Below are 27375 nucleotides of genomic sequence, written 5' to 3'. Positions count from 1 at the left end.
GATAAGGGCTCATGTTTAAATGATACAGGAGCTGTGACTTTAAAGTACGCTGACTTGTTCTAAAACCATCAACAAGTTCTCTGTAGAAACATAATTAAGCCCCACTCTCACAGTCCCAGTTTGAGTAATGGAGCAAAGATAAAGAGGCAAATGGAAAGTCTGAAATCCCTAGGGTCTTAGGGTCTTAGATTTTCTTTAAATATCTTTGTGTGTGTGTGGTTTTTGAAAGATTATATTTGGCACTTAAATACTGATACATGTATATACATATGTATATTCTGTATTAACATCATTTTTTTACTATAAAATGTCCGTTTTATTGCAGATGGAGTCTGCACGCAAAGCATGGGAGAATTCTCCAAATGTAAGGGAAAAGGGGTCTCCAGTAACTTCCACAGCACCTCCAATTGCAACTGGAGTCAGCAGTAGTGCCAGTGGACCAAGCACTGCTAATTACAATTCGTTCTCAAGTGCATCCATGCCCCAGATTCCTGTTGCTTCAGTCACTCCTACAGCATCACTATCAGGTAGAACTTTTTCGTTCTGTTTCTTTAAATATCTTACATTATTTAAAATTTTTTATGATCTCTTCTTGTTTACTATCTCTAGCCCTCCCAAAATAGTAATATTCAATCTTCCCACCTCAGCCTCCCAAAGTGCTGGGATTACAGGCATGAGCCACCACATGTGGCCAGTAATTGCTTTTTAAAATGTCATTTTCCTCTAAATTTTTCTAGGAAGTTCACCTTTTGATTGTCATTTTTTATGTATGTACAACTAACTAGATCAGCTCAAAAAGAACAGAGAATCACACCTCTTTTAAATGTTTGACAATCTGTATCTAATTTGAAGGTGCTATTGGCCTAAACTTGTTGGGATAACGTATTTTCTGGTAAAGACTTAGGGATGGAGAATTTTCAGCCTCTGCTATTTGAGTGATGTAATTCATTGGATTTGGCTTTAGTTTGGTTTGGATTTTGTTTTATTTTGTTTTTTAGGAGAGTCTTTTGGTGCCCAAAGTTAGAAGGTGCTTTTCTTGCTCTTTTTCCTTAGATTTTCTTAAATTTTTACTGGTGTGTAATCTTTTCATTGAACTATCTCATTATTTGGAGACCTTACGGTTCTTAAAGAAACACAGATGTTTCCAAAATGCTTGACTCTAGAAAAGTACACCCTTTTCCTTTTACCATATGTAGAACCAAGTTTCTTCTGTTGAAAAAATAAAATTTAATTTCAAGCTTTCTCAGTATTATCTGCTTCCAAAGCAGTAGGAAGCTCCTTTCCAGTGATATAAATTATTTTGTTTGACTGGTTCTCATTCAATATTGCTTTTTAGTATTCCAGCCCACTGTGCTATTTTTAGGTACCAAAAAGCTGGTCTTAGGTTTATACAAGTTATTTTGATATTGTCTGTAATCAGAAGTATATATTAACACAAACTCCCGAGATTCTATGCTGCATTAACATTTTAAATCAAACTGTGTTCCAACTATATTTCTTTTCACTTTAAAACCCTTCCTAGCATTCCTCCACCACTCATTTGCCAAGGCATCTTCACTTATGTTTACTAGACTAGCTTGAACCCCAGTCCACTTTGGGATGGGGGGTTAGTGAAGGTGGTGTAAAGGAAACAGGAGAGTACGGTAGGAAGATCTGGAAATAATGGTTCCTAGTTCTTTCTTTGGAACCCAACTAACCCGTTTCCCCAGGTCTAGATTTCCTCCACTATGCTTGACTGGGATAATTTTTTTAACAAGGCCCTTATTGCCTAGTCATCCTACTGGTAGATGATTCACTAGAAGGATAGAAGCACTTGAATTTTGGTCCACTCTCAGGTGGAACATCATCTGAAGATAACGACAACTTATACCTTACTTTTTAATCAAATACCAGTATTGACATTTTGGGCTAGTAATAAAGTCATAATAGCTCACTAATCAATAAAACAAATTAACCCTAACACCTAAGTTTTATAATTCTATTTACTTAAGTAGTTTATTTAATTTGTTTTAAAGGTATTACTATATACCAGGTGGTTTTGTTTTGTTTTTGTTTGTTTTTTGGTTAGTTGTTTTTGGAGTTGTGTGGGTTTTTTTGTTTTGTTTTTTAAGAGTTGATGTCTTGCTCTGTCGCTCAGGCTGGAGTGCAGCGATGTCATCACTGTTCACTGCAGCCTCAAACTCCTGGGTTCAAGCAATCCTTCCATCTCAGCCTCCCAAGTAGCTGCGACTACAGGCACCACCATGCCCAACTAATTTTTTAATTTTGTGTAGAGACAGGATCTTACAATGTTCCCCAGGCTGGTCTTATACTCCTGGCCTCAACATGTGCCAGTTTTTGCAGGAGAGAGAAATCCAGCCTTAAGTTTATGTGACATTTTAGGACCAGTTGAGATCTTTCAAGGCCCATGTATATTCATAATTATTTCTAAGGTATAGCACTTTTCTCTTTTGTGTCCTTATATCTGTGGTCATAAGTGAATGAAGCTCTTGATTATATATCCTATTCTTTGTGATGATTAAAAAACAAATCATTTCTGGCTAAACTATAACAGTTACATAGGCTCTCAGCCTCATTTTATTAATTTTGTGTTTTGTTTCTTTCTTGTTTTGATTTTCTGTTGTTTATTGTTCCATATTTTCTAGTCATATTTACATTTGGTGATAATTACTTTTTTATAAGCTACCTCATCTACTTTTGGCCTGAAGCAGTATATAAGTACGTGATGGGTAGAAACATTAATTTTGCAGTTTCTGGTTGGTACTGTGAACAATAGCAACACTTTTAAATATGTTCTATTTTCCGCTTTATTTGCTTCCCCAAATATAGGAGCTGGTACATACACTACCTCTTCTTTGAGCACAAAATCTACAACCACATCGGACCCTCCAAATATTTGTAAAGTGAAACCTCAGCAGTTACAGACAAGCAGCCTGCCTTCTGCAAGTCATTTTTCACAGTTAAGCTGTATGCCTTCCCTTATTGCCCAGCAGCAACAGAGTCCGCAAGTTTATGTGTCTCAGTCTGCAGCAGGTAATGTTTTTAGGCTTGAATATAAGGAATTTAGAAAATGAAGACTTACTAAAATGCTTATTTTTGTCTCTTCTTACCCTTTCAGCTAAGCATAAGGCTCTTAAAGTACATTGCTGTAAATATTTAAATTCGCATAATTTTTTTTTTTTTTTTGAGATGGTATCTGGCTCTGTTGCCCAGGCTGGATTGCAGTGACGCGGTCTTGGCTTACTGCCACCTCCACCTCCCAGGTTCAAGTGATCCTCTCACCTCAGCCTCCCAAGTAGCTGGGGCCACAGGAGCACACCACCACACCCAGCTAATTTTTCTTTTCTTTTTTTTTTTTTTTTGCATTTTTGGTAGAGACAGGTTTTACCGTGTTGCCCAGGCTGGCCTCGAACTCCTGAGCTCAAGTGATCCTCCTGCCTCAGCCTCCCAAAGTGCTGGAATTATAGGCATGAGCCACCTCACCCAGCCTAAATTGGCATAATTCTTTTTAAAAGTGTCTTGGAAAATATAAGTGTACATACTTACTGTAGTAACAGTTTCATAACTAGGAATCTCATATGGATACATTTAAGCTATTAGAGATTAAGTAAGGGTATTCATTGCAGTATTATTTCTAATAATGACAAGTTAAAAACAATATATAGGCTGGGTGTGGTGGCTCATACCTATAATCCCAGCACTTTGAGAGGCCAAGGCAGAAGGATTACTTGACCCTAGGAGTTCAAGACCAACCTGAGCAACATAGTGAGACCCATCTCTACAAAAAATTTTAAACATTAGCTGGATGTGGTGGCACATGCCTCTAGTTCCAGCTACTTGGGAGGCTGAGGTGAGAGAATCATTTGAACCCAGGTGATAATCATGCCACTGCACTCCAGCCTGGCGGAGTGAGGCCCTGTCTCGTCGTAATAATATGTGGAGTTCTGCAGAACATACTACTATATAAAAACAGCGAGTCAGCTAGGCACCGTGGCTCACGCCTGTAATCCCAGCACTTTGGGAGGCTGAGGCGGGCAGATCAGTTGAGGCCAGCAGTTCAAGACCCACCTGGCCAACATGGTGAAACCACGTCTCTACTAAAAATACAAAAATTGGTTGGGCGTGGTGGCGCACACTCAGCTGCTCAGGTGGCTGAGGCACAAGAATCACTTGAACCCGGGAGGTGGAGGTTGCAGTGAGCTGGGATCAATCGTGCCACTGCACTTCAGCCTGGGTGACAAAGCGAGACTGTTTCAAAACAAAAAACAAAAACAAAAAAAAACAGCAAGTCACCAAATATTATGTATCATACATAGAAATGTGTTTAAAATTTATACCAAACTTTTAAAATTAAATGTCAATCCTCTAAATATTTTGCTAGATTCTAGTAGGTAGGTTTAAAATTGGAGTAGAATTGCTGGTTCAATGGGTAGATTCATTTTCAATTTTAGTAGATTATGTGAAATTTTACCACTGACAAAATCTGCGTATCTATACCCCATTGGCGGTATATAAATTTTTTTTTTCATGCCTTCACAGGTACTAGTTATGTTTGTGTGTACCTGTCTACTAGAAGTTTTCCATCTTTTCACATTTGCATCTTGTCACGTTTTTAGTTTTTCCATGGCTGTATTTTCAGAGGGTGCACTTAATTTGGAATCTGCTACAAAACTTGGTTTTTATTTACTGTTTGGAAAATTCTGAAATTAGGACACTTACTACTGCTTGTTTATCCTGATGGTCTACAGCTCAAATCCCAGCCTTCTATATGGACACAAGTCATTTATTCAATACCCAACATGCACGATTGGCTCCGCCATCCTTGGCTCAACAACAGGGTTTCCAACCAGGTCTCTCTCAGGTAATATCAAAGACTTCTTCCATCCTGTATTTGTTCCTTTGCATTTCTGTGGTTATAATAGTTATCTTGGAACATAAATAATAGACTCTGAAATTGCAAGCTACCCACGATTAGCTTGATATTCTATAAGCAAAATTTAAAATTTTTCCCAAATTTACCAAAGCTTAATAGTAATAATGTAGAATAAGTAGTGGGTTGAAAGGGAAATTTAGATGTTTACATTCAGATTTGTTTTAAAATGGAGCTGATATATAGTATTAATCTTACTCTTTTCATGTCTCAAATTTTTATATTCCAGTGTTAATGATTTATCTGTATGATGTTGATATATATGTTTACATACCTTCTCAATGCATTGCAGCCAACTTCAGTTCAGCAGATTCCAATCCCTATTTATGCACCACTGCAAGGGCAGCATCAAGCCCAACTGAGTTTGGGGGCTGGCCCTGCTGTTTCCCAGGCTCAGGAATTGTTCAGCTCCTCACTTCAACCATATAGGTAAATGCTTTAAAAGTTATGTTTGTAATGATGTTGAAAACATTGTAACTGCTGATCCTCCTTGCCGTAATCCATACTGTTCCTTCCCAAAAAAACCTAGGATGACTCTGCTATAAACTACATTGGCTAATTGAGCATGTTGATTATATGTCATGAACCTCAGCCTCTGGTAATTTCAACCATATCTTATTAAAGAATGTCAGGTTTCAAACCCTCTTGAAGTAGTGAACAACAGCAACCCCAAAACTGTTAGAAATTATAGAAAGCAGCTGCTAAAGAACCTAAAAGTATGTGTGCCATCTGGCTACCAAAAACTATAAATCTGAATCTCCTCTATGTACGAGCTGAGGCATGGCAGTTAACTACATCATGTTAGGGGGTGCAGGGCAGGGTGGAATATAACAGAACAGAGAGGGGTAAATATCAAAGCATGGAAGTAATGGTGATAAATATGCTGTGTAGTGAAGAAAGCATTTTTTCCAAAAATTCACTCAGATGCACTGTAAGTTACCTTTGCAACTAGGGAAATAATGAAAACTGATTTTTATTGAACTTTCCTTATATATGATAGATATTCAGCCTTTCACATACATTAACTAAATTTAGTCTTCACACAACCACCTAAGATAAGTCACCCTCATTTAACATGTGGATGTTAGGACTTGAAGAGGGTGAGGCTTTTTTTGTTTTGTTTTGTTTTAACCTGAGGTTATACATAAAGTGGCAGACCCTCAGTGTCTCTGGTTTCCAGTTTCATGAGGGAAGAAGAGTGAGTAAGAGTCAGATAGTAGGAGCAGTGCATCATGGCATAGCTGTCATCCATACTCATGATGGTGGCCTTAAATCATCATAAAGAAAAATAAGTTACATTCAGGACACTTAGTTTAGGAAGGCTGTGCATTTGTTTTTAGGAATTTGTTTTCAGAAGTGGGTTCAGATAGAATTTCTATACTTTATAGATTAAACCTGTCATCAGTTAATACAGTATGTTTTATATTACCATAATGATACGCCTAGAGAAGCCAGGTTCAGCTAATGAAACTTTCTTAACAGAGAGCCTAGTCATTAGTAAACCTCATAAATGTGGCTTTTATTTTTACCTTTTGATTAAAGATGCTTTAGTAAAATGTAAGACACCTGTATCATTACTTATATAGCTGTTGTAGGTCTTCCCTCCTCATCTTACTCTCATTTAATTTCGTTATTTTCTCCCGTTAGAAGCCCCAACTAGAAGCTAAAGGAAGTCTTGTATTGAATTTGGGATTATCTTGGAATTTATATTAAAAATAAAACTTGAAAATTTCTGACACAGGAATAGCAGCTAGATTTAATCTCACAAGCCAGTCTCCTTTTAAATTGTATTGGCTGCTTGAAACACTGTTGAAAAGTTTGCAACCGCTTTTCAGTACTGTGAAAAAGAGTACAGTGATTAATTAGTAATGTTTTCCACAGGCCGTGGGAGGTGGAGTAGCAATGTACTATATTTGTAATCCCCATTTCACTAATTGTCTTGGAAGATATACTTTTTAAGACCAGACGTGGTCAATAGAAATAAAATGTAAGACACATATATAATTGTGGCACTTGGCTACCACATTGGAAAGTACAGGTTTAGATTTTGAAAGCAGTTATTTTATCCCTAAACATTCCTTGCTTGTTCCTTAACCTAATCAGCATAGTGTTTATTAGGGAATCTCTGAATTGGTTTCTGCAAAGACAGGATAGTTTATAGCAGTATATTCATGTTTTCTTACCTCGTGTTTGAAACATAAATTATAAGTAGGTATTGTAAAGACTGCTATGATCCTAGACTAGCATTCTTTCTTAGTGACTTTTGTTCCTGCCACATAGGTCAGTTTTAACAAAGCAACAAAGCATAATGTTCTTTAACCCACTACTTTTGATTTAGGTGCTTATTCTTTATCTCTGCATCTTAAAAGTGTAGACTGGAGGCATCCATCTCAGAGATGATAGGGAAGTCTGGAGTTAGATTCTGGCATATTGTGGTTTTGTTTTGAGGGGGTGTGTTTTGACTTGGTTTGGTTTTGGTTTATGTTCTTGTTTGTTTGTTTGTTTGCTTGCTTAATCTTCATGGGTAACTCTGACATGAGCTACTACTGTGCTTTATTCCATGGAGATCTTGAGGCTAAGCCATTTATATTAAAAATATATGTGGGGAAGTAATGAAATACAAATAAGAAAAGTTGGGGCTATTGGTGCTATGAATTAGAATGTTGCCAAAGAGAAAAAGAGATTTTGTTCTGAACTTTGTAGTGAACACAAAAAGAGAATTATTCTCACTGTTCAAAAGGAAAGAGCAATCCACTTCTTAGGGAGAACAGGCCTTTTCACAGAACTTTTACATGTGAAGCTTCCTTGTATACAGGGCTTTAAATCTTGAAACAAGTTGCTTTAGACACAGTCTGTATTCTCTGCCTCTTTTCTTGATTTCTGAGCTAATTAGAGTGCATCCAGGTATCAGTGATGGGGAGACATTCTGAAGTATGCATCCTTTTTCAAACATCATAGAGTGTACCTACAGGAACCTAGGTGGCATAGCCTGCAGCTATACACCTAGGCTGTAGAGTACAGCCTATTGTGTCTAATTAGGCTATAAACCCGTGCAGCATTTTACTGTACTTAATACTGTAGGCAGTTGTAACACAGTGGTAAATATTTGTGTCTAAACATAGAAATCTAAACAATCTAAACAGAAAAGGTACAATAAAAATATAGCATACAAGATTAAAAATGGTACGTACCATGTATAGAGCACTTACCATGAATGGAGCTTGCAGGACTGGCAGTTGCTGTAGGTGAGTCATTGAGTGAGTGGCGAGTGATATTACTGTACACTACTGTGGACTCTATACTACACTGTGGGTACACTAAACTTGTTAAAAAAAAAAAAACAAATTTTTCTTCAGTAATAAATTAACCTCAACTTACTATAATTTTTTGACTCTTATAATAACATTTAGCTTACAACACAAACACATTGTACATCTGCACAGAAGTATTTCTTTTTTTGTTTGTTTTTTTGTTTGTTTTTTGAGACAAGGTCTGTGTCACCCAGGCTGGAGTGCAGTGGCACATACAGCTCACTACCTCGAACTCCTGAGCTCAAGCCATTGTCCAGCCTCAGCTTCCCAAGTAGCTAGGACTACAGGCACTTGCTACCATGCCCACCTAATTTTTTGTTTTTTTGTAGAGATGATGTCTTGTTCTCTTGCCCAGGCTGGTCTCAAATTCCTGGCCTCAAGCAGCCCTTTCACCTCAGCCTCCCAAAGTGCTGGGATTATGAGCATGAACACCATGTCTGGCCTTTTCTTTTGTAACGTTTTTCTGTTTTTTAATTTTTTTTTAACTTTTTAAACTTTTTTGTTAAAAACTAAGATGCAAACACACACATTAGGCTAGGCCTACGCAGGGCTAGGATCATCAATATACTTTCATCTACCTCCACATCCTGTCCCACTGGGAGGTCTTCAGGGGCAGTAACACATACAGAGCTGTCATGTCCTATGATAACAATGCCTTCTTCTGGAATACCCGCTAAAGGATCTACCTGAAGCTGTTTTATAAGTTTTAAGTAAAAAGAGTACACTCTAAAATAACCAGAAAATGTATAGTAAATACATAAACTAGTAACATAATTCTTTTTATCAGTATCAGATATTATGTACTGTATGTAACTGTATGTTCTGAACTGTTATGACTGTCGGTATAGTAGGTTTGTTTATATTTAATACTAGCACCAGCAAAAACACTTGAGTCATATGTTCTATGATATTAGAACAGCTATGATGTCACTAGGTGATAGGAATTTTTCAGCTTCCATATGATCTTATGGGACCATCAATATATATGTGATCTGTTGTTGACTAAAATGTCAGGCAGCACATGACTGTATTGGGTCATTTGGGATTTGCATTCTTAAGATTTTCAGATTCCAGATGAAATTAACTTCTAACAATATTTTCTCTTTAATCCTTATGTAGATCTCAGCCAGCTTTTATGCAAAGCAGTTTATCCCAGCCATCTGTGGTCCTTTCTGGTACTGCTATTCACAACTTTCCAACTGTCCAACACCAAGAACTTGCCAAGGCACAATCCGGTCTTGCCTTTCAGCAAACATCAAATACTCAGCCCATTCCTATATTGTATGAACATCAACTGGGGCAGGCATCAGGACTAGGAGGTTCCCAGCTGATTGACACACATCTTCTCCAGGTAAGTCAGGGGACTAAAGCAATGCACCCTCATTGTATTCCTATGCCACAGATCATTTTAAGGAAACATTTTTAAAAGAAAACATGTTAGAAGATGCAATGAAAAAAACAAAGTCCTTTCATTTATCTAATACTAAAAATTGCTAGACATTGCTTTGAAGTCATAATCTCCACCTCTGAATTTGAAATTTTTTTCAGTCTTACTCATGTTTTCTTAAAAAATTTTTTCTAGGCCAGAGCAAATCTTACCCAGGCCTCAAATCTTTATTCTGGACAAGTACAACAGCCTGGTCAGACAAATTTTTATAACACTGCCCAGTCACCAAGTGCTCTCCAGCAGGTAAACTATGGCATGGTAAATTTCCTCAATTTTATTTATTATTATTTTTATTGCTTTTGTTATTGTTTGGGAATTTAAATTGAACCAAGATGCAAGATGGAGGATGGTTTTTAAACTGTTCACTGAGATGTCCTGAAGAATTCCATTGGGTCCACGTAGAAGGGGTTTCAGGCTCATGACACCCCTCTTCTCACCACCATCACCCCCTACTTCAGTCATTCCTGTTTTTTTATATCTTCCAGGTTTTTTGTTGGTTTGGGGGGTTTTGTTTTGTTTTTTTCTGTCACCTAGGCCAGAGTGCAGTGGTGTGATCATGGCTCATTGCAGCCCAACCTCCCAGGCTCAAGTGATCCTCGCACCGCAGCCTCCTGTGTAGCTGGGACTACAGGCTCACGCCATTATGCCTGGCTAATTTTTCTTCGTACTTTTTGTAGAGACAGGGTTTTGCCATGTTGCCCCAGGCTGATCTTGAACTACTGGTTTCGAGCGATCTGCCTGCCTCGGCCTTCCAAAGTGTTGGGATTACAGGCTTGAGCCACCACACCTGGCTGCTTTTTGTTTTTTGTTTTTTTTTTAATTAAGGGGGAAGAAACAACTTAGGTTTCCGTGTAATTATTTATTCTATTTTAACAAAGGATTCAATGAATATAAAACCTTGAAAACCATTGTCCAGAGTATAGTTACATTAAGTGTGATACAGGTGGTTTACCCATTAGTGCTAGGGAGAAGCCTCCCAAAGACCATCTGGCAGGTTAGCATACATACAACAGTGTGGCAGACTGTGATCGAGTATAAATGACAAACGCTTTCTTAAGTGTATGAATGCAATAATAATTTTCAGTGAAAAGTATATGGTACGTTTAAAACTATCTCCTCTAATAATTTCATTAGCTTATTCTTTAAAAGTGGTGGAGGGCTGGTGGGGGAACAAGTCATTAGTCATTTTCTTATAACTGTTGTTGTTTGCTATTTTAGGGAGTGATAATTCATGAATATCTTACTGACATTCAGATTAAATATAGTGTTTATGTGAAAACTGAGAGATTCTTGTTCTTCTCATAGCTCATTTTGACCAGCCTTGAAAGTATTATGTAAAATATCTGTTTGGAAACTTGTGAATACTACTTATATTGTGTCCTCATTTACTTTGTGATTATTTGACATGTCCTGTGGATAAATTCAAAGATAGTCCTAATTCTTTCAGTTTCTATTCTCTTCGCTACAAGTAGCATTAACTAAACTATGTTATACCTTTAATAGAAGAATGGAGATACGGTTGAGGGTTGAGTGTCTCTTACCGAAATGCTTGGGACCAGAAGTGTCTCGGATTTCAGATTGGTTTTTTTGTGTGTGTGTTTGCGTATACATAATGAGGTGTCTTGGGGCGTGGAGCCTGTCTAAACATGAAATTCCTTTGTTTCATACATACTTTATACATATAACCTGAAGGTAATTTTAAGCAACATTTTAAATAACTTTGTGCATGAAACAGAAGTTCTGACCTCACTTCGACTGATCTGTCGCAGGAGGTCAGGTGTTGATTTTTTTTTTTTTTTTTTTTTTTTTTTTTTTTTTTTGAGACAGAGTCTCCCTCACCCAGGCTGGAGTACAGTGGCATGATCTTGGCTCACTGCAACCTCCACCTCCCAGGTTCAAGTGATTCTCATGCCTCAGCCTCCCAAGTAGCTGAGATTACAGGCACCCACCACCATGCCTGGCTAATTTTTGTATTTTATTTTATTTTATTTATTTATTTATTTATTTATTTATTTTTTAGTAGAGACGGAGTTTCCCCATGTTGGCCAGGCTGGTCTCAAACCCCTGACCTCAAGTGATCTGCCTACCTTGGCCTCCCAAAGTGCTGGGATTATAGGCGTGAGCCACCGTGCCTGGACTTGGTGTCAAATTCTTTACTTGTGGTGTCATATCAGCCTCTCAGAAAGTTTTGGAGCATTTTGGATTTTGATTTTCAGATTAGAGATACTCAACTTGTCATCACTAAGCAAAAGAAATATGTGAAATATATTAGTAGATGGATGTGTTCTATGTATTTTATTTTATTTTATTTTGAGACAGAGTCTCGCTCTGTCGCCAGGCTGGAGTGCAGTGGCAGGATCTCGGCTCACTGCAACCTCCCCCTCCTGGGTCCAAGTGATTCTCATGCCTCAGCCTCCCAAGTAGCTGAGACTACAGACACATGCCACCACATACAGCTAATTTTCGTATTTTTTTTTTTTTTTAGTAGAGACAGGGTTTCACCATGTTGGCCAGGATGGTCTCGATCTCTTGACCTCGTGATCTGCCCGCCTTGGCCTTCCAAAGTGCTGGGATTACAGGCATGAGCCACTGCACCTGGCCGATGTGTTCTGTTTTAAATCTTACTCAAAAGTATTTGAAGAGTTGTGTATAGTTGTATGGATATGTCTGTAGTAAACAGAAACAAATTGCTTCAGTTTCTCTTTACTTATTTTCTAGGTTACAGTACCTTTACCAGCATCCCAGCTTTCCTTGCCTAATTTTGGATCTACAGGGCAACCTCTAATTGCTTTGCCTCAGACTCTTCAGCCCCCATTACAGCATACCACTCCCCAAGCACAGGCTCAGAGTCTGAGTCGTCCTGCACAAGTAAGCCAGCCTTTCAGAGGATTAATTCCTGCTGGAACACAGCATAGCATGATTGCAACCACAGGAAAAGTAAGTAAAGAGACATTTGCACAGGTTATTTGAGAATTTAAGGTAGTGTGTTCAGATATATGCATCTGTGTTATCTAAAAAACTAAAATGCGTCAGTTTTTACCACCCTGCAAAAATCTCAAACCCCAGTATATTTACATTTTATCTATTTACTTTTAATGTGTTTGGCCCCATCTAGTTTTTACCTAATAACAAAGAATTCACAAATTTATTGGAAGAATTGGATTTATAGTGTCTCTTGGGCTTATTTAATTATAAGTCTGTTTGGTCTGGTAATTTCATAATACTTGAAGCCTAACTATAGGAGTTTTGTACTAAGGTTCTTTGCCCTTTCCTAGATTACGTCTTCACGTATAGGACATGTAAACACAGCACTTAGCTTATGGAATTAAAGAAATGTTAAGTTTATTTTATGCTTCTCCTCAGATGTCTGAAATGGAACTAAAAGCCTTTGGAAGTGGCATTGATATAAAACCAGGCACACCTCCAATCGCTGGTAGAAGCACCACACCAACATCTAGTCCCTTCCGGTAAAATGGGCATTTAAATTTGCTTATGAAATTCCAATTTGGTCACTATTTGTTAAATACTTATCAGTCCTGTGTGACATAATCCCTTTTCCAAGCAGAAAAGGAATTATTAAGACATTCTTTTTGATAGTTTTGTCTAAAATGTTAAGCTTTTAAATTATTTAAAATGTGTTTATTGTACTATATTTTAAGTAAATTCTTTTGTTACAGAGCAAACCTTTTTTTCTTTTATTTTTTTTGAGACAGAGTCTCACACTGTTACCCAGACTAGAGTGCAGTGCCATGATTATAGCTCACTGCAACCTCAAACACCTGGGCTCAAGCAATCCTCCTGCCTCAGCCTCCTGAGTAGCTGGGACTACATACACATGCCACCACACCTGGCTAATTTTTTAAAAAATATTGTCCAAGCTGGTCTCGAACCAGCCAATCTAACTGGTAACTGGTATCCTTTCTTACCTCTGCTCCTCCAATGTCTCTCTTCTACCAGAATGTTTTGGTAATCATCATAGTAAATTTTTACCAACTGCCAAGTATGATGAAAATACCAAGAACGGTGTTTGCAAAAATCTAACAGCATTATTTACTTGGTATTACTATACTGACTAGTAATGGCTTCTTTCCAAGGGCTACTTCTACGAGTCCGAACAGCCAGTCCAGCAAAATGAACAGCATTGTCTACCAGAAGCAGTTCCAGTCAGCCCCTGCCACTGTGAGAATGACACAACCATTTCCTACACAGTTTGCACCCCAGGTGGGCAGACATAATTAAGAAATGAGTATTATTTACTTAAAAATAGTTGCTAATCTGATAAATTATCATCTTGCCTTATGTTAACCAGTTAAGAAGTACAGTTTTTAATTAAAAATTGTTTCTGAATTTAACAATAAATTTATTTTATAAAGATAGTCTGCGATTTATAGCCAGACATGGTAATTGTTTAGTTCTAAAGCAGACAAGAGAAATAGTTAAAAGATTCCCCACACAGCTCTGATAATGAGTCCTTTTCCTTTTAACTTTTTTTAATGAGTTGACTTTTCAGCGAAGGGTCCCAGTGCTTGAAGTTTTCTAGGTTTAAAGTTGTTTTTTGTTGTTGTTAAGATATTTATGTGCAATTGAGATAAAATTTCCAAAAAGATGTTTTAATATATGTAAAAAATGTTGGCTTCTCTTCCCCTTGCTGATCGTATAAAAGGACTAAGAACTCTCACAAACTAGAACTGGTTCCTGAGAAATTCACATTTGTTGAATTAGTATTGATTTTATTTATCTTCAGATTACATTTGTTACAGGTGTGTGCCTTTTCTGCAACTACCTTTTGAAAAGATAGCCTAATTAAAAGTCTTTCTATCCCCCCTTCAGAATTTACAACTGAGATGCTAGGACCAACTGAAGTGCCATAGCATGCTTTGCCTAATTTTTCTGTTAAACTCTCCAAGCATGGCCTGTTTATTCCTTGTCCTTGTTAATGGAATGGCACAATCTGTACACTTCCTTTCACTGGTAGGATGGGCACAGATTTACTCTGGGATGAGCCAACCTGGTCTAGTTGGCAGTTCTTTTTTTTTTTTTTTTTTTTAACAGTTCAATGTTGTATGTTTTGTTTTTTTCACTCAGATTCTCTCTCAGCCTAACCTGGTCCCTCCATTGGTAAGAGCCCCACATACTAACACCTTCCCAGCGCCTGTTCAGAGGCCACCAATGGCACTGGCCAGTCAGATGCCTCCTCCGCTGACCACAGGCCTCATGAGCCATGCTCGTTTGCCACATGTAGCCAGGGGTCCTTGTGGATCACTATCTGGAGTCAGAGGTAATCAGGCCCAGGCTGCGTTGAAGGCTGAACAAGACATGAAGGTTAGTACAGTGTTAACAGCCAACAGATCAAGAATCTGTCTCTGAACCATGTCTTAAAATGCCTCTGGACCCATAACTGTATATCCAGGCATTCATTGTCTTAGCAGACTTAACCAAGCTAACTACTTTTATTCATTCCCCCTTTTTTTTTCTTTTTTTTCCCCCATTCCCATTCCTTTCATCTTTTTTTTTCTTTTTGTTTCTTTTTCTTTTTCTTTTTTTTGCAACTGTAGTCAGGAAATGAATTAATGTCTTAAACTGTGGCCAAATGAATTGTTATCAAATAAATATTTGAGGGAGATCTGAGTTTAGATGCAAACTTTTTTTTTGGAATAGCAAAGAAGTAATATGAATTATTATAGACTTCCCCATTTTCTTTCTTTTTTCTTTTTTTTTTTAATATATATTTTCTTCCCCCCTTTCCCCTGACTCTCCTCCTCCCAGCAGCTTAAAATGTAAATCATGGTTATATGAAAACTCTGGAATGGGTAAGATGTGTTACTATCTTAGTACTTTTTTCCATTATGAGTCATCAAAGTACAGTTTTCTTCTCAAACTGTTTTCATACCCTTTTTGGCCTACCACATGAGGTGGTTGTATTCCACAGTGGATTGTGCAGTTATAGATAAAGAACTCAGAAAAGCACTTTGGGATCCTTCATGATGAAAGGCACTGATAAACATGAGGTTTGCTAATGCAGAAAGAGTGCCTTTAGGAGTCTGTGTGGGGACAGTTTTGTAGCATAAACCTTACATGTCTGCCAGTACAGCCAGTTGAATCCGTTTATTTCTATATTTACTTTAGGCTTGACTTTCAGGGATCTTAGTAATTTTTGCCTGTTTTGTCACTACATATGTCATCAGATCAGACTAGAACAAAGAAAAGCTTACTGCTTTCAAACAGGGAAATGTGCATAGTAATGCTTTACTCTGAATTAGAAACATGTTTATGATAATCCTATTAGAAAATTTGATTGATTGATTAAAGTTTCCTTTTTGGGTCGACATCCCTAGTGTTTCTGATCCTGAGTAATCAAATTTAAAGACTACCCAGCAGCAAAACTTTTATTAAATAATTATCTACTTTTATTAAGGCTGTATGCCTAGGATTTCCATCTGTTTGTTATAATTAGAAATACCAGTGTGAGTAAAAATCTTAGGAAGTTATTTGGCCTTGGATTCCAGTTCTACTCCTGGCTCCTTGGCTCTTGATTTTCGCATATTCCCATGTTGGAAATAACATTAGAGCTTAATAGTAGTAATGGGGTGGGAGAGGGTACAAGCTTCTTGAAAATTGCTTCAGATCTTTGGATAGTACAGGTTACCTATAGAACATAAAGCATTTTTTTAATATGCAAGAAGGATGGAAACTTAAGTTTTAATTGTGAATGTTACAGTGGTAAAATTTACAGATTTGACGTAAGTATATTTTTGGGGGCACATAGTCAAAACTAAGAAATTATTTACCAGCTCAGAATGTGGTAGGAGCTATCAGAACTTAGTGATCAAGTGAAGTCGTAGTTACTAATTTCTGATGCTCTTCCCCTGCAGAAGAGAGCTGTGGGAAGAGGACTCAGCCACAAGACATTTGGTCCTAGGTGTTGGTAATGCCACAATATAAGTGCTTCCTTTTCATTTTATTGTAGACCACATATTGATAACTAGAAGTTTTAAGTGTTACATGTATGTTTTTAGATTTGCAAGCAGGTTCCCTAAATAAAATTTAATATGAGAGGGCAGACCTTGAAAAGGTGGTGGGAGGTGGTCCTGTGGTTTTTTTTTTTTTTTTTTTAAATCACATGAAATATTTCAAAAATAGGAAGAAATCTATTCATTAAAAGCTCAAAGATCAATGAGGTACTTTTGGCTTTGGCCAAACCAGTGTGGGGAAAACTGATTTGTGATTGGTAAAAGAATTTGAACCAAGAGTGATTTGACAGGCTTTGGTAATGCTGCAGTATTTTCAGTTGTTCTTTCTCATTTTTTAAGGCAAAGCAGAGAGCAGAGGTTCTTCAGTCCACGCAACGGTTCTTCTCTGAACAGCAACAGAGCAAACAGATAGGAGGAGGCAAAGCCCAGAAAGTGGACAGTGATTCAAGTAAACCTCCTGAAACACTGACCGACCCTCCTGGGGTCTGTCAGGAAAAAGTAGAAGAAAAGCCACCCCCTGCACCCTCCATAGCCACCAAACCTGTTAGAACTGGACCAATCAAACCTCAGGCGATCAAAACCGAAGAAACAAAATCTTAAAGGCTATGGTTTATTGCAGGGGATTGGGAGGGGGGCGGGAAAACATGGAGAATTAAGTCAGATAATGCTGGCAGCCAAAGGGGCAAAATGGCCTGTGACATTATCCTGTTCAGAGCTTGGAGATGTACAAGGGACATAGGAGCAATTTACACTGACACACAGCTGCTGTACCAGTGAAAACGAGGCTTTGCAAGCTTGTACCTACTATATAACGTGTGCTTGGTTGATGGCCATGCATCTTCAGTCAGAATTTATATATAAATATATGCACCCATTTTTTTGAGTGCATATAATTTAGACCTAAAAATCCTTATGATTAGATGAAACACCAAAAATATAAGCTAAATAACACAGCAGAGGAATAGCTCAGCCTGAACAGTGTGATGGTCCCAGCTACTACATCAGATGCGGTTTTTTTGCTCCCTTATGTTCTTCGGATACGGTTATGGCATTTGTAGGCTTGGAGGTGAAGAACTGAAGATAACTGGTGCTGGATAGAGGAGCCTTATTTTTTATTATGGCAGCTTGCTATTTTTATAACATGGTGATTGAGTTGAACACAATCAAAGTACAGTAGTAACTGATGTCCCCTTCTTCCTGGATGAATGAGCAGATAAATATTGATGTCAGCATCCTTGAACCATATCAAAGTGAGCAGTGTTTGGCTACTGCTTCTATTTGAAATGGTGCTGTGTTTTGGTTGTGGTCTGAAGCTTTGAAGCGCTACTTAGCATCTCCTTTCTTCCATGGAGCTCTCATGATTCAAACATGACAGATTTGGTAAAATGCTGGTTAGGTTGAGTCTTCCTTGCCCCCACTCAGTCATCTTTGTATGAATCCCATGATTTGGGGGTTTTTTTCTTTTTTTTTTTTTTATACCAGTTTTTAGCTGGTGTTTATGAAGAACAGTGAGTACCTAGAACTGTGCCACTAATTAAAGGAAATCCTAAGAAGGTGCATTTCTTTACAGAGCTGTGTCATGCCATCCTTTGGGCCCTCTGCTGGAAAAGTAGAATCAAGTCTCAAATAATGCCTTTTTAATTGTATCCTCTAGTATTATAGATATAGGACAGTACTGTATCATACCTCTGTGAATGTAAAATATCTTGTACCTGCTTTATGATACGTAGTAGTGACCGTGCTTTATCAGAGCTGTTTTTAATGATGTTATTCTAGAATGTTTTCTTTCCAGATGATGATTCAGAAGCTAATTTTAAAAAATGGTGCCAGGTACCACAACAGTAACAGAACTTTGCGATTTTCTGGGGTTTTGTTTTTTACCTTTTTCCCCCCTTTTTTTTAAATGGAGTGTGCTGGATGTCTCTATAATTTTATTCAGATGACTGCAGAACCTGGAAAAGCTGTTGCTGCTATTGATGCATAACATACTGCTATTGGTCTTTTTATATAAATATATATATATATATATACATATATATATATAATTTGAATTTTTGGAAACTTTAGCTGTGCTGTCAACTTTGGAAAAAGTATCCCAGTTTACTGTGTTGAGTTGGCATTGTACAGAAATTAACAGCCATATTGGTCTAGAAACGTTAAACTTAATTTTTTTCCATTTGTACAGGGGTAACGCACTGTATTAAATATGTAAGGTCTTATCTACATGGGTTTGATTACAGAAACTAATAAAGTATTCTCTAAATAATGATTCTTGGAGCTTATAATCATTTCCTAAAATCTGAAGCAAGAGGGTTTGTCATGTATTAAAAATAGTGGTCAAGAGTACTGGCCAGTCGCAGTGGCTCATGCCTGTAATCCTAGCACTTTGGGAGGCCGAGGCGGGTGAATTGCCTGAGCTCAGGAGTACGAGACCAGCCTGGGCAACATGGTGAAACCCCATCTCTACTAAAAATACAAAAAAAAAAGTACATTATACAGCCGGGAGCAATGGCTCATGCCTGTAATCCTAACACTTTGGGAGGCCAAGGCAGGTGGATCACCTGAGGTCAGGAGTTTGAGACCAGCCTGGCCAGCATGGCAAAACCCTGTCTCTACTAAAAATACAAAAATTAGCTGGCCTGGTGGCAGGTGCCTATAATCCCAGCTACTTGGGAAGCTGAGGCAGGAGAATTGCTTGAACCTAGGGCGGGAGTCAGAGGTTGCAATGAGCCAAGATCAAGCCACTTCACTCCAGCCTGGGCAAAAGAGTGAAACTCCGTCTCAAAAAAAAAAAAATTACATTATACTCTAGAAAAGGATTATCATCCAAAGCCTTGACTTCTCGCTTTGAAGAACTCTGGAGATCATTCAACTAAAGTAACTATTGTCATGGCAGATAGTCATGGCCCCTGTTCTGAAGTAGCCAAACTCATATTGAAAACAAATCTGTCAGCTGGGCGTGGTGGCTCATGCCTATAATCCCAGCACTTTGGGAGGCTGAGGTGGACGGATCACCTGAGGTCAGGAGTTCGAGACCAGCCTGGCCAACATGGTGAAGCCCTGTCTCTACTAAAAATACGAAAATTAGCTGTGCATGGTGGTGCATGCCTGTAGTCCCAGCTACTTGTGAGGCCGAAGCAGGAGATGTCAAGGAGTAAAATTCTCTTGATGCACAGTGCCAGATGTAGAAGAGTTTCACCATCTTTTGGTCAGAAGCTGAAGGACCAAAAATAGATCTCAGTATTATTTACATTTGTATTTTTCATAGCTTTGTTAGCATGTTCATGAACATCACCTGCCCTAAAAGGCTATAGGGCATTTATTCTATCATTTACTCAATTTATGAAATGAAATACTGAGGGATTGTAATTACTTAATCCCGTGTTCAGAACATACGGCTTCCAGACCCAGCTTTGAGAAAACTAGTCATTTAGTCACTAATGACGCATGTGCCTTCTTAACTCATGGATACTGCGATTGTTAAACACAAGATAATCAAGTTTTGATGGTTTTGTGTTGGGTAGAGACAGGGTTTCTCCATGTTGCCCAGGCTGGTCTTGAACTCCTGAGCTCAAGCAGTCCACCTGCCTCAGCCTCCCAAAGTTCTGGGATTACAGGCGTGAGCCACCGCACCAGGTCTGATACGTATTAATAGGCCCTGCCTTGATCCAAGTTTTCAGTCTAGGGTTTTTCTCAAAATATGCTCTAAATAAAAAGCTGTGGTTTATTGCAGGGGATTGGGGGAAGAGGTATGATGGATAAGAATGGGAATCAAATACTTGCCTTACTAAGTCACTGCCATTGTCAGTATTTTTCATATTCTAGTTTTTAAGTTTAATCCTCCTAAATTTTAAGACCTAATGGGTGACCAGCTATACAGCTTGCATTACCCCCACTTGCAAACCAGCAGGCATGTGCTATTTGGTTGTATTAACTGTTAAAATACCACTAATACTTTGGGTCCTTCGCTAGAACCTACAATGGAAAAATGGCACCAAAAGCATATCGAATGAAAGTAAGATAATGTATATAAGTGTCTCTGCAGTTGGCCATGTAGTTTTGTCCATGGCTTCTCTGACATGTGACAGAATAACCCAAAAGGTTTTGCAGTTAATAGTTGACTGTAGATACTTGGTCACATAAGCTTCTGAACATTGTCCCTTGAGCTGCCCTGGTAGAAGGTAAGGGGAGTCCAGGTCCTTGCCCCTAGTTAATAACAAATAGTGCTTATGATAGAAGAGTGATTGGGGGAGGAGGGTTGGGGAATGAGAGGAGGGTATAGTTTATAAAGTTCCAACAAACTCTTGGCCAGAGGCAAGATACAGAGGGCAGAATGAGTCAGAAGCTATTTAAGTGTCTTCTAACAAGTAACCAGTGATTTTTCATGTTGCCATTGCAGCATATTTCATAGATGCTTACCATTTTCAGTACTGACTTCACATGCCCCTGCAACCTTTTTCCACCTTATGGATAAATATAAAACTATATTATAGTTTGACAGACCTAATTATTTTGTAGGTGCTTTAGAAGTAGAAGAACTAGGATTGGTGGTTGGTCAGTTAAAATGGAAAGTCACAAAGTCTAGATACTTTGATTGCTTGTATTAGATGTATGCTTATTTTCCATACAATCTTTTAATGAAGGACTACACCATTTCTTTGAGATGTCTGCTGCCTAGATTCTATTACATACGCATCATATATAGTTTTCAGTTTTGTCTTAAAGAAATCTGAATAGAGAATTCCCTTGAACTTTCACAGATACCTTCCCTCAGTTTTCCAGCTTTCTTCATACTCCTAATTTGACCACAGTTTTTACAGTAAAAATTGTAGAAATCAAGTAATATTGACAACCACCTACTAGCTAATAGTCATCAGTCAACTTATATTAGCTTGGAAGTGGTTAAATAGAGTTTGGTTAAGAGCCACAAATTTACTTCATACTGTAATGTAATGATTTTTTTAAAAACTTCCCTCAACAGAAAGGAATAATGTGCTACAGGAAAAGGAAAACTTACCTGAGGTAGAGAGTTTAAGCAAGAGGTGAATCTGATGTAATCAGGCAAGGAGTCAAGTATTAACTCTGTATGTGTCAGGTGCTGGGAATATAGAGGACAGTTTCTTAACACAGTCTGGGGTGTAGGTGGAGATACATGTGGTGGCTTTGAGGCCTTTCAGGTTTTCATCACTGATAGATACCTAGCCCTTATTTCATGGATGCCTCAAACCCCATTTTCCAGTCTAAGCTTTCACCCCTAATCTATTTGCCTGTACTGCATAACCTTCTAAATATGATTAAAATCTTCCAGAGGTTTTTAGTCAGCCCTGATCTGGCCTTCTCACCATTTCTTCACATACTAGCTAATATTTAATAAGTAGAATTAAGTGTAAATTTGGGTCTTCCTGGTATATGAGCAAAAAAAGCAATAGTTTCCTTATCTGAGCTGAAAAAGGCACTAATGTTCAGTGGAGAACAGAGGAAGAGAATTCCAATAAGCAGAGCCTGTGGTTCCAGGTGAATAAGTCTTAAGTTCAAGGATGGTGTAGAGGGACAGAGATGCATTCTGGCCCTCCAGGGTTAGATTTGTCAAGAGGCGAAATAGTTAATTTCAGACAGTTCTCTGGAACTGAGGTAATCTGGTTTACTTAGGGCAGTGGTTTTCAGATTGGAAGTACACACTATTAAACAGAAGCAATTCCACTTTAAAATTTTGCTTGGCTAAAGGATTCAGTGGCTTTTTTTTTTTTTTTTAATTACCAATGTGAATAAGGTTTATTGGTTCTGGGGAGGAGACACCCTCTCTAGTATGAGAAGCTGCAAAGAAGGTTGTACTTGGAGTAAAAACCCCACTCTTCACAGAAGCTGATCGTGATACCCATTGAGGAGACTGATTGGGCCTTAGCTTTCTATAACCTGGGAATATAAATGGGTGTTATAAAGTTTCGTGTTACATGACTCAGTTATCAGAATTGTATCTCCAGCTTAGAACCTTACAGGGAAAAACTGGAAATTACACATAAATATCACCCACTTGCCCCCTCCACCCCCCAACTTTATAAGGTAGGTAATATTATTTACACATGCAGAGAATGAGGTGTGGTAACCTGCCCAATGATACACAGTAAGCAGAGGAGGCAGGGTTTTTTGGTCCAGACAGTCTAATTCTTAAGTGTAAGCTCTTTATTAAGCTGCACTGTTGTGAAAGCACTGTACTTGAAGTTACAGGCATACCTTGTTTTACTGCACTTTGCAGATATTGCAAGATTTTTTCTTCAAAATATCGAAGGTTTGTGGCAACTCCATGTTGAGCAAGTTCATTAGTGCTATTTTTCTAACAGTGTGTGCTCATTTCCTGTCTGTGTCACATTTGATAACTCTTAAAATTATTTCAGGCTTAAATTATCATGTTATGGTGATCCGGGATCTTGAATGTTACTAGTGTAATTGTTTTGGAGCCTCATGAACCACACCCATACGATGGTGAACATAAATGCACGTGTTCTGATTGCTCCACAAACAGGCTGTTCCCTCTCTCCGTCTCCTTAGGCCTCTGTATTCCCGGAGACACAATATTGAAATTAGGCCAATTAATAGCCCTACAGTGGCCTCTAAGTGTTCAAGTAAAAGGAAGAGTCGCACATCTCATTTTAAATCAAAAGCTGAAAATGATTAAGCTTAATGAGGAAGGCATGGCAAAATCTGAGATGGGCCAGAAAGATAGGCTTCTTGGGCCCATTAGACAAGTTGTGAATGCAAAAGATAAATCTCAAAGGAAATTAAAAGTGCTACTCCAGTGACTACACAATGATAAGAAAACAAAAGAACCCTATTGCTGATATAAAGTTTTAGTGGTCTGGATAAAAGATTGAAACAGGCCCAACATTCTCTTAAGCCAAAACCGTATCCAGAGCAAAGCCGTAACTCCAATTCCATGAAGTCAGAGAGGTGAAGAAGCTGTGGAAGAAAAGTTTGAAGCTAGCAGAGGCTGGTTCATGAGATTTAAGGAAAACAGCCATCTCCATAACATTAAAGTGCAAGGTGAAGCAGCAAGAGTTGATGTAGGAACTGCAGCAAGTTGTCTGGAAGATCTAGCTGAGATAATTGATGAAGGGGCTGTGCTAAATAGCAAGTATTTAAGGTAGACAAAATAGCCTTCTATTGGAAGCAGATGCCATCTAGGCCTTTCATAGGCTAGAGAGAAGTCAATGCCTGGCTTCAAAGCTTAAAAAAAGACTGACTTGTGAGGGGTTTATGCAGCTGGTGACTTTAAGCTGAAGCCAATACTCATTTACCATTTTGAAAATCCTAGGGCCCTTAAAAATTAAGCTAAATCTACTCTGACTGTGCTCTAGAAATAGAACAGCAAAGCATGGATGACAGCACATCTCTATAGCATAGCGCATCTAATATTTTAAACCCACTGTTGAGACCTATTGCTCAGGGACGGAAAAAACCTAAAGCTTTCAAAATATGATAAGCTCGTTGACAATGCACCTAGTCACTCAAGAGTTGTGATGGAGATGTACAAGAAGATTGATGTTTTCATGCCTGCTAACATGACATCCATTCTACAACCTATGGATCCAAGAGTAATTTTGACTTTCAAGTCTTATTTAAGAAATATTAGGCCAGACGCAGTAGATCACACTTGTAATCCCAGCACTTTGGGAGGCCGAGGCGGGCAGATCACGAGGTCAGGAGTTCGAGACCAGCCTGGCCAACATGGTGAAACCCCGTCTCTTCTAAAAGTACAAAAAAAAAAAAAAATCCAGGCATGGTGGCACATGCTTGTAATCCTAGCTACTCAGGAGGCTGCGGAAGGAGAATTGCTTGAACCTGGGAGGTGGAGGTTGCAGTGAGCTGAGATTGTGCCACTGCACTCCAGCCTGGGTGACAGAGTGAGACTCTGTCTCAGAAAAGAATATATATATATTAATACATTTTGTAAAGCTACAACTTTCGTAAATAGTGAGTCCTCTGATGAATCTGGGCAAAGAAATTGAAAGCCATATGAAAGGATTTACCATTCTAGATGCCATTAATAACATTTGTGGTTAATGGGAGGATGTCAGAATATCGACAACAAATAGGAGTTTGGAAGAAGTTTTATTCCAACCCTCATGGAGCCCTAGGGGATTCAAGACTTCAATAGAGGAAGTAAATGCAGATGTGGTGGAAATAGCAAGAGAGGTAGAGTTAGAAGTGGAGCCTGAAGGTGGGACTGAATTGCTGCAATCTCATGATCAAACTTGAACAGATGAGGAGTTGCTTCTTATGGATGAGCAAAGAAAGTGGTTTCTCGTGATGGAACCTTATCCTTGTGAAGATGCTGTGTATGTTGTTGAAATGACAAGAATTTAGAATTTTACACAAACTCAGTTAATAAAGCAGTGACAAGGTTTGAGGCGACTGACTCCAACTTTGGAAGAAGTTCTACTGTGGCTAAAATGATATCAAACAGCATCACGTGGTACAGATAACTCATTCATGAAAGGAAGAGTCAATTGATGTGGCAAACTTCATTGGCTTATTTGAAGAAATTGCCACAGCCACCCTGGTCTTCAGCAACCACCACCTTGATTAGGCAGCAGCCACCAACATCAAGGCAAGATTCTCCACCAACAAAAAGATATAACTTGGTTGGGCGCAGTGGCTCACGCCTGTAATCCCAGCACTTTGGGAGGCTGAGGCAGGCGGATCACCTGAGGTCCGGAGTTCCAGACCAGCCTGACCAACCTGGAGAAACCCCGTCTCTACTAAAAATAACAAAATTAGCCAGGCGTGGTGGTGCATGCCTGTAATCCCAGCTACTCAGGAGGCTGAGGCAGGAGAATCGCTTGAACCCAGGAGGCAGAGGTTTCCGTGAGCTGAGATCACGCCATTTCACTCCAGCCTGGGCAACAAGAGCGAAACTCCGTCTCAGAAAAAAAAAAAAGATATGACTCACTAGAACCTCAGATGATCATTAGCATTTTTTTAGCAATAAAGTATTTTAAATAAAACTATGCATTTTTTTTAGACATAATGCTATTGAACACTTAATAGCAACCATGTAAACATAACTTTTATATGCACTGGACACCCAAAAAGTCCACGTGACTTATTTTACTGTGGTAGTCTATAACCAAACCCACAATTTCTTCAAGGTATGCCTTGCTAGGTGAGTAACCTAAGAAAAATCACTCAGTTGGGTGCAGTGGCTCTGAGGGAAGAGAGAGACCTTCTCGTATTGTTTTATATTCAGTACCTGTTTTAAGAAAAAAAGAAAAAACAACAAGGAAGTAAAACCAAAGACAGGCAGCCCAGCGCCAGGCCGGAAACCAGGCCTGAAACCAGGCCTGGGCCTGCCTGGCCTAAACCCAGTAGTTAAAAATCAACTCCTGACTTAGAAACCAATGTTACCCATAGATTTCAGGCATTGTATAAAAGAACATGTGGAACTCCCTGCTCTGTTCTGTTTCTCTCTGACTACCAGTGCATGAAACCCCTGTCACGTATCCCCTAGATTGCTCAATCAATCACGACCCTTTCATGTGAAATCTTTAGTGTTGTGAGCCCTTAAAAGGGACAGAAATTGTGCACTCAGGGAGCTCGGATTTTAAGGCAGTAGCTTGCCAATGCTCCCAGCTGAATAAAGCCCTTCCTTCTACAACTCGGTGTCTGAGAGGTTTTGTCTCCGGCTGGTCATGCTACATTTCTTGGTTCCCTGACCGGGAAACGAGGCAGACAAAACCTGGGTAGTTAAGGGGCTACCTGAGGCAGCCCCTTAGGCGGCTTAGGCCTGCCGTGTGGAGCATCCCTGCAGGGGACTCCAGCCAGCCTGAGTGAAGCCATCCGAAGAGCGATCCCAGGTAGAGAATTGCCCCGGTGGAACGCCTCGCCAGAGCAGTGCGTAGCAGGCCCCCGCGGAGGATTAACACAGTGGCTGAACACCAGGAAGGAACTGGCACTTGGAGTCCAGACATCTGAAATTTAGTAAGACTAGTCTTTAGAACTTGCCCCACTCCATCTGAGTGGAAGCGTTGCCTGATCACCCAGGGTGTGCCTGCATTGGCACTTTTGTTCTGGTTTTGACTTGACTTGAATTGCTGGACACTTTGGTTTTAGTTTTGACTTGGCTTGAATTTTTTGGTACACGGATTTTGAATTTCGTGATTTTGGTTTGGTATAAACAGTAAAAGTGTGTGTGCCCTCTTTACCTGTTCTTTGTCTTGTGGTGAGTGTGTGTAGTGTGAGCGTGGTATTTTGTCTCAAAAAAAAAAAAAATAGGTCAGGTGCAAAGTAAGCCCACCCCACTGGGAACTATGTTAAAGAATTTCAAGAAAAGATTTTATGGAGACTATGGAGTCACTATGACTCCAGGAAAACTTAGGACTTTGTGTGAAATAGACTGGCCAGCATTAGAGGTGGGTTGGCCATCAGAAGGAAGCCTAGACAGGTCCTTTGTTTCAAAAGTACGACACAAGTTAACCTGTAAGCCAAGGCACCCAGACCAATTTCCGTACATAGACAGTTACAGCTGGTTTTAGACCCCCTTCCTCCCCACAGTAGCTAAGAGAACAGCAGCATAAGCGGCTGGCAGAGGCAAGGAAAGACCAGCAGAGAGAAAAAGAGACCATCTATACCAATTCTAAGTTAATTTAGACTAAACAAGGTCTTATTAATAGCAAAAGATAATGGAAATCCCAAACTTACAAGGTTTTCAACAAAGTGAAG

The 27375-nt window shown here is 38.9% G+C and overlaps 1 protein-coding gene across 17 annotated transcripts in view; it reads left to right on the top strand.

The window, feature by feature from the left end:
* Positions 1-18928, top strand: part of PRRC2C (proline rich coiled-coil 2C) — a 109890-nt gene extending 90962 nt beyond the window's left edge. For 5 of the 17 annotated variants that reach the window (XM_034940455.3, XM_034940453.3, XM_034940464.3 and 2 more), the window contains exons 25-35: positions 326-527; positions 2830-3033; positions 4749-4861; positions 5223-5359; positions 9361-9592; positions 9824-9946; positions 12407-12625; positions 13052-13155; positions 13783-13909; positions 14774-15010; positions 16999-18928. In XM_034940455.3, the coding sequence (XP_034796346.3) occupies positions 326-527; positions 2830-3033; positions 4749-4861; positions 5223-5359; positions 9361-9592; positions 9824-9946; positions 12407-12625; positions 13052-13155; positions 13783-13909; positions 14774-15010; positions 16999-17259 (1959 nt within the window). In that variant the 3' untranslated portion in view covers positions 17260-18928. Of the gene's footprint in view, positions 1-325; positions 528-2829; positions 3034-4748; positions 4862-5222; positions 5360-9360; positions 9593-9823; positions 9947-12406; positions 12626-13051; positions 13156-13782; positions 13910-14773; positions 15011-16560; positions 16614-16998 lie in introns of those variants that run through there. The other 12 variants (XM_034940469.3, XM_034940478.3, XM_034940501.3 and 9 more) reach the window with 10 other exon arrangements.
* The last annotated feature ends 8447 nt before the right edge of the window (positions 18929-27375 follow it).

This window comes from Pan paniscus, chromosome 1 (genome assembly GCF_029289425.2).
Source record: "Pan paniscus chromosome 1, NHGRI_mPanPan1-v2.0_pri, whole genome shotgun sequence".
Lineage (NCBI taxonomy): Eukaryota > Metazoa > Chordata > Mammalia > Primates > Hominidae > Pan > Pan paniscus.
This window is presented reverse-complemented; position numbering and strand designations above follow the sequence as displayed.